Source organism: Elephas maximus, chromosome 20 (genome assembly GCF_024166365.1).
Source record: "Elephas maximus indicus isolate mEleMax1 chromosome 20, mEleMax1 primary haplotype, whole genome shotgun sequence".
NCBI lineage: Eukaryota > Metazoa > Chordata > Mammalia > Proboscidea > Elephantidae > Elephas > Elephas maximus.
Window position 1 is genome coordinate 51,611,390 of NC_064838.1, and position 14,249 is coordinate 51,625,638.

Consider the following 14,249-nt stretch of genomic DNA (forward strand, 5'->3'; position numbering starts at 1 on the left):
AAACCCTCACAACTAGACCAATAAGCAACATCATGATAAACGGAGAAAAGATTCAAGTCGTCAAGGATTTCATTTTACTTAGATCCACAATCAACACCCATGGAAGCAGCAGTCAAGAAATCAAAAGACACATTGCACTGGGCATATCTGCTGAAAAGTGCTCAAAAGCAAAGATATCACCTTGAGGACGAAGGTGAGCCTGACCCAAGCCATGGTGTTTCAATCACCTCATATGCAAACAAAAGCTGGACGATGAATAAGGAAGATTGAAGAAGAACTGACGCCTTTGAATTGTGGTGTTGGCAAAGAATACTGAATATACCATGGATTGCCAAAAGAACGAACAAATCTGTCTTGGAAGCAGTAAAACCAGAATGCTCCTTAAAAGCAAGGATGGTGAGACTACATCTCACATACTTTGGATATGTTATCAGGAGAGATCAATCCCTGGAGAAGGATATCATGCTTGGTAAAGTAGAGAGTCAGCAAAAAAGGGGAAGGCCTTCTACGAGATGGATTGACACAGTGGCTGCAACAATGGGCTCAAGCATAGCAACAATTGTGAGGATGGCACAGGACCGGGCAGTGTTTCGTTCTGTTGTGCATGGGGTCGCTATGAGTTGGAACCAACTTCACAGCAGCTAAAAACAACATAAAAGAAAAAATAATGCACATGAGGAGTGTGCTTCTTAGTTCAATCAGATACCGGAGACCAAATGGGTGGCTCCTGTTAGAAGGCAGGATGGGAAGGCAGGAAGGGACAGGAACTGGTCGAATGGACACAGGAAAACTGGGGTGGAAAGAGGGAGTGTGCTGCCCCATTGTGGGGATTGCAACTAATACTACAGAACAATATGTGTATAAATTTTTGCATGAGAAATTAACTTGAGCTGTAAACTTTCACCTAAAGCACAATAAAAATTTTTTTTTAAAAAAAGAAACCACCATGGCTAAGGTTCTTAATAAATTCACTGATATTATTTTTTAAAATAAATCAATAAATTAGGCGTGCCCCAACTACCCTTTTTTAAATTACAGCCCCTGCCCCATAACTGTACTACTCTTTTTAAAAAATTTGCTTTATATTTTTCCATTGCACATATCACCTTTTAACATATTCTAGGCTAGTGCTGTCTAAAAGAACTTCCTGTGATGATAAAAAATGTTCTATATCAATGCTGGCCAAAACAGCAGCCACTAGTCACATGTATAAACCTTATCAATAGCAGTGATCACTGAATTTAGAGACTATTTCAAGAACGGATCTGATACACTGAACACTAAGGACCAAAGACCAGATGAGATATGGAATAACATCAAGGACATCACACACAAAGAAAGCAAAGGGTCATTAAAAAGACAGCAGTTCCCTGTCAATGTATTGCTGCAGCCACTTTTGAATGATCTTCAGCAAAATTTTACTTGCATATGATATTAATGATATTGTTAGATAATTTCCGCATTCTGTTGGATCACTTTTTGGAATAGGTATAAATATGGATCTCTTCCAGTCAGTTGGCCAGGTAGCTGCCTTCCAAATTTCTTGGCATAGATGAGTGAGTACGTCCAGCACTGTATCCGTTTGTTGAAACATCTCAATTGGTATTCCATCAGTTCCTGGAGCCTTGTTTTTCACCAATGCCTTCAGTGTAGCTGGGACCTCTTCTTTCAGTACCATAGGTTCCTAATTTTATGCTACCTCCTGAAATGGTTGAACGTTGACCAATTCTTTTTGGTATAGTGAGTCTGTGTATTTCTTCCATCTTCTTTTGATGCTTCCTGGGTCATTTAATATTTTCCAATAGAATCCTTCAGTATTGCAGCTCGAGGCTTGACTTTTTTTCTTCAGTTCTTTCAGCTTGAGAAATGCCAAGCATGTTCTTCCCTTTTGGTTTTCTAACCCTAAGTCTTTTCACATGTCATTATAATACTTTGTCTTCTCAAGCCACCCTTTGAAATCTTCTGTTCCACTCTTAACTTCATCATTTCTTCTATTTGCTTTAGCTACTCGATGTTCAAGGGCAAATTTCAGAGTTGCTTCTGACATCCATTTTGGTCTTTTCTTTCTATCCTGTTTTTTTAATGATCTCTTGCTTTCATCATGTATGATGTCCTTGATGTCATCCCACAGCTGGTCTGGTCTTCAGTCATTGGTGTTCAATGTGTCAAATCTATTCTTGAGATGGTCTCTAAGTTCAGGTGGGATATACTCGAGGTTGTACTTTGGCTCTCAAGGACTTGTTCTAATTTTCTTCAGTTTCAACTTGGAATTGTATATGAGCAACTGATGGTCTGTCCCACAGTTGGCCCCTGCCCTCGTTCTGACTGATGATATTGAGCTTTTCCATCATCTCTTCCCATAGATGTAGCTGATTTGATTCCTGCATACTCCATTTGGCGAAGTCCAAGTATACAGTCACCATTTATGGTGTCAAAAAAAGGTATATGCAATGAAGAAGTCATTGGTGTTGCAAAGTACCATATAATCTCTGGCACCGTTTCTATCACCAAGGCCATATTTTCCAACTACTGACATTCTTCTTTGTTTCCAACTTTCACTTCCAATCACTAGTAATTAACAATGCATCCTGATTGTATGCTCGATTAATTTCAGAATGTAGAAGCTGGTAAAAATCTTTAATTCTTCATCTTTGGCCTTAGTGGTTGATGCGTAAATTTGAATAATATTTGTATTAACTGTTCTTCCTTGTAGGAGTATGGATGTCATTCTATCATTGACAGCGTTGTACTTCAGGATATATCTTGAAATGTTCTTTTTGATGATGAATGCAACACCACTCCTCTTCAAGTTGTCGTTCCTGGCATAGTAGACCATATGATTGTCCAATTCAAAATGGCCAATACCAGTCCATTTCAGCTCACTAGTGCCTAGGATATCAATGTTTATCTGTTCCATTTCATTTTTGGCAATTTCCAATTTTCCTAGATTCATACTTTGTGCATTCCATGTTCCGATTATTAATGGATGTTTGCAGCTGTTTCTTCTCATTTTGAGTCATGCCACATCAGCAAATGAAGGTCCTAAAAGCTTGGCTCCAACCACGTCATTAAGGTCGACTTTAGTTTGAGGAGGCAGCTCTTTCCCAGTCATCTTTTGGGTACCTTCCAATCCGAGGGGCTCATCTTCTGGTACTGTATCAGACAATGTTCCACTGCTATTCATAAGGTTTTCACTGGCTAATTCTTTTCAGAAGTAGACCACCAGGTCCTTCTTCCTTCTAGAAAAAGGCTTCCTTAGGTTGTCATAAAATGGCCACTGGAGGGAGCCTGTGACAGCTGGATCCCAGCACTGGTGACCCCACCCACAACCAGCCCACAGCCACAATGGTCCTCTCTTAGGCCAAAAGCCTGCTGCACACTAGCCCTTATCCGGCCAGGTCACCTGGACACTGAGGCCCACCTGCCACTGTGCTCTTGCACAGAAACACTGGGTGCCTGGTGGCAGACACTGGCATCCTGATAGGTCTGTGGCAATTCAAGGTACAGAACATGAGACCTAAGGCATGTGATCAGATTTCAAATCTTGGTTTTGCCTCTCTGGGCAGCTCCAAGTTCTTCACGGGGACTTTCTTTGGAGTCAAAGGAGAGGCTTGGTGGCCAGTCCCTTTTCATCCCCAACCCTCACCAGCTGAGGGCCCCCAGCTCTAGACAGTGCATCATTCCCCAGCCAGGGAAAGTCTGGCTGAACTGTCAGGGCGTCCAGCTGGATGGCTGTCCAGTGTGGCATTAAAGCATGCTTAGACACGTGGGCCAATAAGAGGTGATCTGCCTCCATGGGTCATGGGCACCATTCCTTTTTCTGGCACCAGCCTCCTCATCACAACTTGGGACCATGAGAACCACTTCCAGTGCCTGGCAGGCTTAGTGGCCTCCAACCTGCCCTTTTCTACTGATGGAGAACAGCTGCCTGGAAACACAATATTGGATCAGCAGACCCCCAAGGAACAGGGTCTGGCCGCACCACCTGGCTGACTGATTCCTTAATAAAAATCAGGGGCAGGCTGGGATGGAAAAATGCCTTGGAAACAGCACAGACTCATGTAAGTTCCCTGATGTTTGGGCATTTTCATTATAAATGTCCGGAGAATAATTCAGCAAGCTCTGTTTAAGCCCCACACCAGGCTGAATGGTGATCCCACTACAGCCTGCAGGTGCATTTTCTCTTGGCAGAGCGGGATACATAAGATTCTCTCTGCCCTCTGTTTATGCCCATGGCTCACAGCCTCTTTCGCTGCATCACAGAACCACTGACAGAGCAGAAGGGTCACTGAAGGTCATCAGTCCCAGTTCCTTGTTCACAGAGGAAGAGCCTGAAGCTCAGAGTCTGAGCAACTTGCCACAGAGAGCTCAGGCCGAGGGGGCAGAGGTGGGCAGAGAACCAAGGTCTCCTAGCTTATTGCCAGTCCCACTAGCCAAGAAAATTCTGCAGAAACTTTGCTAACCCCTTGAAAACAGATACCAATACTGATGATGATGCTGGAAATAAACAGGGAATGCTGGGTACAGTCTAGGAAAGACACCAATCAAAATAATTTTCCAGATCTTTCTCAAAAGCTCATGTTTATAAAGAAAAATGTTTATCCTGAAGATTATAAAAACATTCACACTGAGTGAAAGGGAGGGACTTGACTGTCCAGGACCAACATACACATTTCAGACCAGAAATTCCATTAAATAGCACAAATGTTCTCAATATCAGGCACAACACACATCCAGCCAGGCTCACAGATGTAATGTGGTAAGCCTGAGCTAAGAGGACACCAATCAACACCAAATAAGAAAAGCTTCAATCCGATCCTGATCAAAAGGGGGGAAATGCAGAACTGAGTTTCAAATTCTCATGGACTCCAGATTTTCTGGAGCCACGGAGGCTGAATGAACCCCTGAAATTATTGCCCTGAGATACTCTTTAAACCTTAAACCAAAAGTCCCCTGAAGTCTTCTTTAAACCAAACAGTAGTTTAGCTTATCTAGTAAAAAAGGTCTACTTTGAGCATTATGCTTTTTAAGATCTGTATATGTGGAATCACACTGACAACAGCAACTTGAAAGATTAGATTGGAACCTTAGGGGACAGTGAGTTTATATTAATGAGGGATGAACAACTCAGAAAAGGAGTCTAAGAATTGTTGTACAACTCAAAGAGTGTCATCAATGTCACTGCATTGTACATGTAGAAATTGTTGAACTGATGTTTTGCTGTGTATATTGTCAACAATAACAAAATTTTTAAAAAAAGAAAGAAAAGCTTCAAGCTTACAGAAAAGAATACCATGAAAAAAAAATTTTACCATGAAACTTGGGCTTTATCAGCATGTTTGTTTTGTTACCATTTTTTAAGTTAAGAAGTAAAACATTTCAGATAAATATCAAGACTCCTGTGTACCCTCTTCAGTTCTATCCTCTTTTCATCCCAGAGAGAACCACTGCCCTCAGTTCAGTCTTTTTACTCCTGCACCTTTTTTCCTTTACTGCACACCCATATATCCATTAAGGATGTGTAGCATAGCTTTGCATGCTTCTACAGCTGGTGTAAATGATAGATGCTATTATTCGGTACACTTTATTTAAGTCATTTTGTCACTTGAGATTTATCCATGTTGGTAGCTCTAGCTCTGGTTCCTTCACTTTCAACTGCAGACATCCCATAACTCATTTATCTACTCTCTTGTGAAAAAAAAAAATACATATACATACATACATTTAGTTTTTAAGTAGGGAAGAGAGGCAGGTGAGGCTCTACTTTAGGCTTGTGATGTAGTTAGATGACAAGTGTGGTCAGGCCACCTGATTTTGAATCTGATTATACTTTTATCTAGCTTCTTGTGGGAATATGCCCAAGTCTGTGACCCAAGGTTTCTCATCTTTAAAACAGGCAGAGTAATACCCACTTCTTCAGACCTGGCTGCTGCATGGAGGGTTTGCACATGTTATCTTTTTCTTAATTTTTTTCGTGACCTAAGAGGGGGTTGTAGTTACTAAAGCACAGTCCCTACAAGCTATGGTCATCATGGTGGCCTTCACTGCCCTCATTTACCAGGCACTCTGATGGTCTAAAGGGGCCCAGCAGGAAAGTCAGTGGATTGCCTGCTTTGGTTCCCTCCTGGGGAAACTGCCTTTTTGTCTGTACTTGCAAATGAAGAAGGCAGCTTCTTGGGTTTTTTTTTTTTTTTAACTACTTTAGAAAGAAATTCGTGGTAATGTATATAACATAGAAAAATTCCATTTTAACCATTTTTAAGCATACAATTCCATGGCATTAGTTAAATTTCACAATGTTATGCAATCATCACTGCTATCCATTTCCAAAATTTTTCACCAACCCAAGCAGAAACTCTGTACCCATGCAGCAATGACTCCCCATTCGTCCTCTCTTCCACCAGGCACTGGTACGTCTAGCCTCCTTTCTGTCTCTATGAATTTGCCTATTCCATATGTTTTATATTAAGTGGAATCATACAATATTTCTCCTTTTGCATCTGGCTTATTTCATTTAGGGTGTTTTCAAGACTTATCCATGTTGTAGCATATATCAGAATCTCATTCCTTTTTATGGCTGAATAATATTCCATCTTATGTATATACCACATTTTGTCTATCCATTTGTCTGTTGATGAACACTTGAGTTGTTTCTACCTTTTGGCTATTGTGAATAATGCTGCTATGGACATTGGCATACAAGTATCTGTTTTCAGTTGTTTTGGGTACATACCTATGAGTGGAATTGCTGGGTCATATGGTAATTCTATGTTTAACCTTTTGAGGAATTGCCAAACTGTTTTCCATGGCGCTGCAACATTTTATATTCCCAGTTGCAATGGATAAGTGTTCCAATTTCTCCACATCCTCACCAACGCTTGTTATTTTCCAGTTTTTTGTTTTGTTTTGTTTTTAATAGCATTCTAGTAGGTGTGAAGTGGTATCTCATTATGATTTTGATTTGCATTTCCCTAATGACTAATTGGCGCAGTTCTACTCTGTACTATAGGGTCACTATGAGTCAGAATCGACTAGACAGCACTGAGATTGGGTTAATGACTAATGATGTTGAGTATCTTTTCATGTACTTATTGGTCAATTGTATATCTTCTTTGAAGAAGTGTCTATGCAAGTGCTTTGCCAAATTTTAAACTGCGTTGTCTTTAGGTTGTTGAAGTTGCAGTTCTTTTTATATTCTGGATATTAAACCCTTATGAGACATACGATTTGCAAGTATTTTCTCCCATTCTGTGGGTTGTCTTTTCACTCTCTTGACAGTATCCTTCGATGCACAAAAAGTTTTTAATTTTAACAAAGTCCAATGTATCTATTTTTTATTGCCTATACTTTGCCATCATATTTAAGAAACCAAAGCCAAATCCAAGGTCATGCAAAAATTGGCCCTATATTTCTGTCAAATTTTGCTTCATATATTTTGAGGTTCTATTGTTAGGTGTATATATGTTTATAATTATTATATCTTCTTGATGAATTGAAATTTTTATCAATATATAATAACCTTCTTTGTCGCTCGTCATGTTTTTGGATTAATTTTTTTTTTTTGTCTGATAATTTAATAATATAGCAACCCCAGCTCTCTTGTTTACTATTTGCATGGAATATCTTTTCCCATCCTTTTACTTTCAACCTCTTTACATTTAAAGTGAGTCTCTGTAACCAGTATATGCTTTTTAATCCATTCTGCAATTCTCTGCCCTTTAATTGAAGAGCTTAATCCATTACATTCAAAGTAATCACTAATAATAAAGAGCTTACTTTTGCCATTTAGTTTTTTATTTTCTGTAAGTCTCATATGTCTTTTGCTCCTGAATTCCTCCACTACTGCTTTTAAAATATTTAGTTGATTTTTTGGAGTGTATGTTTTTATTCTTTTCTTCTTTCCCTTTCTGTATATTTTAGTTATTTTTCTTAGGGTTACCTTGGGGATCACAACTGACGTCTTAAGCTTATAACAACCTAGTCTGGATAATATCAACTTAGTTTCAATAATATACAAACATTTTGCTCCTATACATTTCCATCCCCTCTTTATGTTATTGTCACAGATTACAGGTTTATACATTGTGCACCTACTGACATACATTTATAATATTGTATTCTGTGTTTGCCTTTTAAACCATTTGGGAAAAAAAGAGGAATTACAAACCAAAAGTACAATCATACTGGCTTTAATATTTATCTATGTAGTTTACCTTTACCAGTGTTCTTTGTTTATTCGTATGGCTTTGAGTTACTGTCTAGTGTCCTTTCATTTCAGCTTGAAGGGACTAGCATTTCCGGTAGGGGAGGTCTACTAGTAACAAACTCCCTCAGCTTTTGTTTATCTGGAAATGTCTTAATTTCACCTTCATTCGTAAAGAATAGTTTTGCCAGATATATAATTTTTGGTGGACAGTTTTTTCCTTTCAACACTTTAAATATGTCATCCCACTGCCTTCTGGCCTCCATGGCTTCTGATGAAAAATCATGTTAATCTTATTGAGGAACGCTTGCCCATAAACAGTCACTTCTCTCTTGCTGTTTTCAACAGTCTTTGTCTCTTGAGAGTTTGGCTCTAATATGTCCCAATATGGATCTTTTTTAGTTTATCCTGCTTGGAATTCATTGAGCTTCTTCCACGTGTAGATTCATGTCTTTCATGAAATTTGGGAAGTTTTGATCACTATTTCTTCAAATATTTTTTCTGTCTCATTCTCTCTCCACCTTCTGGGACTCCTGAAATGTACATGTTGGTCCACTTTATGGTGTTCCACAGGTCCCTATGGCTCTGTTCACCTTCATTCTTTTTTCTTTCTACTCTTCGGACTGTGTAATTTCAGTTGTCCTGACTTCAAGCTCATTGATTGTTTCTTCTGCGTGTTCAAATATGCTGTGAACCCTGTAGTGATTTCCTCATTTCAATTATTGTATTTTTGAGCTCTAGAATTTATTTGATTCCTTTTTAGAATTTCTGTCTTTATTGATATTCTTTTGTTTTTCATACATTGTTTCCTGATTTACTTTAATTCTTTGTCCATAGACTCCTTTAGCTCTTTGAATATATTTAAGATAGTTGTTTTAAAGTCTTTGTCTAATAAGTCCAATGTCTGAGCTTTCTCAGGAGAGGTTTCTGTCAATTTATTTTCTTCCTTTGAATAGGCCATGATTTCCTGTTTCCATGTATGCCTTGTGAATTTTTTTTGTTGAAAACTGAACTTTTGAATATTATGTGGTAACTCTTGAAACCAGATTATCCCCCTTCCTCAGGATTTGCGGTTCTTGATTGCTGAAGGCTTAATTTTTGTTCAGCCAGTTTTTTGACTGAGATTTCCTTGAACACCCAGAACTTAAAAGCAACAAGAACATCAACAACAAAAACTTCTCCTAGTCTTTGTACTAGGAAGCCCCTTAACATTTAGCCAGGCTGTTTACAATTCTGACACAGCCTTCCCTTCCTGCTTACACTGAGCCTAGAGATCAGCCAATGGTGAAAGCTTGGGGTCTTTTCAGGTCTTTTCTGAGCATGCATCCTGTCCTGGGCATGCATGTGACTTTCTAAATTCCCCAGTATACATAACTGTTTTTGAATGCCCTAATTTCCCAAAGAAACTTTCTCCGTGGATTTTCTTCTCAGCTCGATGCAGTCTATTGTATGTCTCAACTGTAATCTTTTGCCCAGATGACTGCAGGTTTTTCTATTTTACAATGTTTTTTGAGCAACACCTGCCACTTTTCTGTTAGACTAAACAGACATGAGCACCTTGCATCGGTCCTTCAGGTAGCCCTCTAGACAGGTTAAAACAGACAAATACAATACTTTGCAAATAAACTTGGCTCTGCTTCCTCTGGAATCAGGGACCAGGGACCCACATTGGGAACATGGGCTGCCATTCAAGACTGCTGCTGAGCCAGGAAGGGGTGGGGCAAGGCCAACTAAAAATGCCACAAAACTTTTCTACTGTTTTTAAGTTGCCTTTTTCTTGATTCAGCATTTGCTTGGTTGCTGTAAACCTTTTCCAGAGTTCAGACAAAACTGGTTCTGATTTGAACCCACCACCCACTCCATAGGAGAAAGATATGGCAGTCTGCTTCTGTAAAGATTTATAGCCTTGGAAACTCCATGGGACAGGTCTACTCTGTCCTCCAGGGTCACTATAAGTCTGAATTGACGCAATGACAGTGAGTTTGGTTTGGTCTGGTGTGGTTTGGTTTGGTGGCAGGTGGAACAGAATTGGCCAGAAGCTTATAATTGCTGAAGTGGATGATAAGCACAAAGGGCTCATTGAACTGCTCTTTCTACCTTTATATATGTTTGAAGTTTTCCACAGTAAAAAGTTAAAAACAAAATGCAAAAACCTCAATCCCTTCTCCCTTGCTGTACCTCTCTTCTAGGGAAAGAGAACAGAATTTGCACCTCCACACCTTTGCCAACAATACTGTCCCCTCTTTCCCTCTCTCCTCCAAATGCCCTTCTCCCTTCACCGACCCAACACCCTCTCGGCCTGCACCACCTTCCTCTGCTCCTCTCTGGAAGCTATCATTGCTGTGGGGTGGGGGAGCTTTCCCTCCATGGTGACCTGCCTTCTTCCTGGCAGCTGTGACTCCTCCAGACGGCTCTCAAAGTACTAGGGGCTCAACCTCTGCCCCTTCAAAACTGGACCAGTGGATCTGTACGGCATCTGAGAGAGTGTTGCACCTCCCCTCTCTGATCACCCAGGGAGGGGAGAAGTGCCCGGTGCCCAACATGTTCCTGGTAAGGGGGAGGGGCACAGGACTTTCTGTGTGATGTGTTGGGTACAGGTAGCTCTGGCATGCGGAGAGAGTTCTGGAGATTCCTTCATGTTTGTGGGATCAGCTCTGTGTGAGGCCAGCTCTGCGTGATACCCATCTCTCCAGGCACGTGGGGGAAGAGGCCACTAAAATACAGGGAGACCCACAGCAAAGATACTTAATGACACAACCAGGAAAGTCTGAGAGATGGTTCACACTGATTTAGCTCTGTGACAGAGCTCTAATGAAATCTCACGCAGAATCCCAGGGTACTCAGAGTCTCTTGAGCCCCACACATGAACTGAGTCGTAGCCTGACCTACCCCTCCCACCTCTGTGGTGGCCCATAAGGGGTCTCCAGAGACTCTGAAGACTGGTCTACTCCAGAGTGGAAAGAGACCAAAGTCTGCACAGGTATCTGGTCGAGGCAGGGAGAGAAGCCAGGCTCATGTGACCCAGCAGCAAACCTACATGCCTTCCCCACAGTGGGGTGTCTGTACCTCACTCCGCAGGGCCTCCCAGTTGGTGTGCATTATAAGGGGGCTGTCCCAGCTTCCAGGGGGAGCACTCCTGCCATACACCCAATGCCCTGGGATTTGGACAGCCACGAAGGGGAGTTGCTTTATTACCTCAGCATCATACTTTTCATTGATGGCAGGCTCAGTGGTGACCAGTTTCATCCTGCTGGCGAACCGCAGTGAAGACAGCTGAAAATAGACCAGACAGACATTAGTCAGCTCTCCCCCATCCTACACTTTTGAGACTCCTCTAGTAGTCCCTCTGGGCTCCATAGGTTCAGCCCTGGACAGTGACCCCGAGATGTGTGGACACAAACTTCTGGGAGCAGCAGATACCAGGATATCTGCTTGTGCTGTGACCATGGGGGTGGGGGTGGGGAGATAAGGAGAGAAGGGAGGGTTTCCACCAGCTTAGAGAACATCTTTCTTCTTAAGAAGGTAGCCAGGAAGCCCCAACTTTCTTACGGTCCCTCTTGGGGTTCAACTATGCTTTGTCATAAGATGAAACCATGAGGTGCCTGAACCCTTCCTTCAGGGATGCTGCCTGCACATCAGCTGCAGCTCCCCTCCGTGGCTAGGTGTGTGGCAGGAGCACTCCCCCTGGGCTGGGACAGTCCCTAGTAGACGCAGCTGGGAGGTCCTGCAGGAGTGTCTTGCCCCACAGCATTCCTGGAAATGACCTGTTTCACGTCCGTCGATTCTCTAGATGACTGAAGCTTACCCTAAACATCCACACATGAAAAGCAACATTTCTAAAGGGAGCTGTCTTACATATGATGGGTGACACTTCAGAACCAAGCACAAGAAGGGAGCCCCAGATGGAAGGTGCCCAGCTGTGTGGACTCCCCTGTGCTGCTGCCTCAAGCCTGCATCTGGCCCTTACTCCTGCCTCTGACTCGCATGAGCTTCTTCCTGAGTCACAACTCTGGCCACAGCCCTCCCCTGTTCAACCCCTGTGATAGCTCCAGCCACCTACAGAAGAGCCAAGGCCTCAGCCTGGCCACCAGGGCCTGACCAGCCCCTGCACTGTCCTCTCGTCTTCCTCTCCTGCCTAAACTCTCCACTGCAGTAGGCTGGGATGTTCCTGATTGGGCCATGCCTTCAGTGCCACCATCTTCTCTTCCAGGAACAACTCCATGCAACCCTACCACCAATCCTGTAACCCCAGCTCAGTACCTGCCCACCTCCACCCTCCTATTGGAATAATCCCCCCAGCCTCCTCTGAACGGCTCCTCCCTCTGGGCCTCTCCCACTACTTTGGGCCATGGTTTATCTACTTTGCTTGGCGGGGTACACTGGGGCCCAAGGCCATGTATGACTCTTCCACCCAGCTGCTTCTCACTACCATGCACATGGCAGGTGTTTAACACCTATCTGCTCACACCAGCATTATAACCCAGCCTGGAAGCCTGTGGTGGTTTCCAGATGTTTAACACATGTGATTATGAAGTATAAGGAATCAGCCCTCCTGCTTGGTCCTCACCCAAAGGAGCAGCATCCCAGGAAGCATAGCCCTTGCCCGTGACAAAGCTACTCTCAGCCTCTCCCATGCTTGCCTAATCCTCTGCTTTGCCCTCTTCCTTCACACAGCTTCTGCCCCTAAGCACTTGGCGTTTGAATGTTGGCTCTGGGGCTCTCTCAGCAATTTTGGCCCTGACTCACCCTCTGGACACCTCCACTGTTTTTTTTTTTTTTTTAATTGAACTTTAGATGAAGGTTTACAGAACAAACTAGTTTCTCATAAAACAGTTAGTACACACATTGTTGTATGACATTGGTTAACAACCCCACGACATGTCAACACTCTCCCTTTCAACCCTGGATTCCCTATGACCAGCTTTCCTGTTCCCTCCTATCTTCCAGTCCCTGCCCCAGGGCTGGTGCGCCCCTTTAGTCTTTTTTTTTAATTTTTATTGTGCTTTAAGTGAAAGTTTACAAATCAAGTCAGTCTTTCATACAAAAACTTATATACATCTTGATGTATACTCCTAGTTGCTCTCCCCCTAATGAGACAGCACACTCCTTCTCTCTACCCTGTATTTCTGTGTCCATTCAGCCAGCTTCTGTCCCCCTTGGCCTTTACATCTCCCTCCAGACAGGAGTTGCCCACATAGTCTCATGTGGATACCTCCACTCTTGACAATGTTTATGGCTAATGTGCCAGGTTAACCAGCCAGGAGCCAACCTTACCCAGCCCTGGCACTCATGAGGAGGGATTCCAACCTCATCACATTGGCTGGCTTTTACATACCGTCTCTTCTAACTGGGAGGCTTCTCCGTAGATGTTTGTCACAAGGACCATATTGCAGTTTCCCCCTGCAGAAAGGAGTACACAGAAGTGCCGTAAGCCATGTGGGTTTTCTGCCAAGAGACTCCCTTGAGGCAGATGGGGGTCAGAGAGGACACACCAAGCATGTATGAGGCTGGGAGACAAAAGGTAGAAAGAGTGAAGGGAGACAGAAGACTTAATGTACCTGTAAGAGGAGTCAGGGGAGAACAGCAGAGGAGAGACGGTGTGTGGCAGGGAGGCACAGGGTTGGCGGAGAGGAGTGTGAGCCAGGGCTTTGCTCGTGGTGGCACTCAGTTAACGATCTGACACTAATAACTGTTATCAGGCCCAACACTGAGGGCTGGGGATAAACGGATGACAAGACACAGGCCCTGCTTCTCTGTCAGGGAGGCTGCAGGGGAAAGGATGGCATCACAGGAGAGGCCCTCCACCTGGGTCTTCAAGGCTATGAAGAATTCTGCCAGCTGGTTTGGGGACGAGGGGAAACGGGAAGGTATTCCTGGTAAAGGCAAGAGCTCAGGCAAAGGACTTGAGGAGTGAGCAGCATGGCATGTTCTGGGCATAAGAGGTCATGGTGCTTGATTCTAGTGCATCAGGAGTATCTAAGGTCACTGTGAAAGGAATGTACATCATCTGTGTAACAGGGCGGGGGCGATTCCATTACCACCAATG

The 14,249-nt window shown here is 42.9% G+C and overlaps 1 protein-coding gene across 13 annotated transcripts in view; it reads right to left on the reverse strand.

Moving 5' to 3' along the window:
• Positions 1–14,249, reverse strand: part of KIF9 (kinesin family member 9) — a 48,557-nt gene that overhangs the window by 18,772 nt on the left and 15,536 nt on the right. For all 13 annotated transcript variants that reach the window (XM_049861709.1, XM_049861708.1, XM_049861711.1 and 10 more), the window contains 2 exons: positions 13,539–13,603; positions 11,399–11,476 (listed from right to left, as the gene is read on the reverse strand). In XM_049861709.1, the coding sequence (XP_049717666.1) occupies positions 11,399–11,476; positions 13,539–13,603 (143 nt within the window). The remainder of the gene's footprint in view (positions 1–11,398; positions 11,477–13,538; positions 13,604–14,249) is intronic.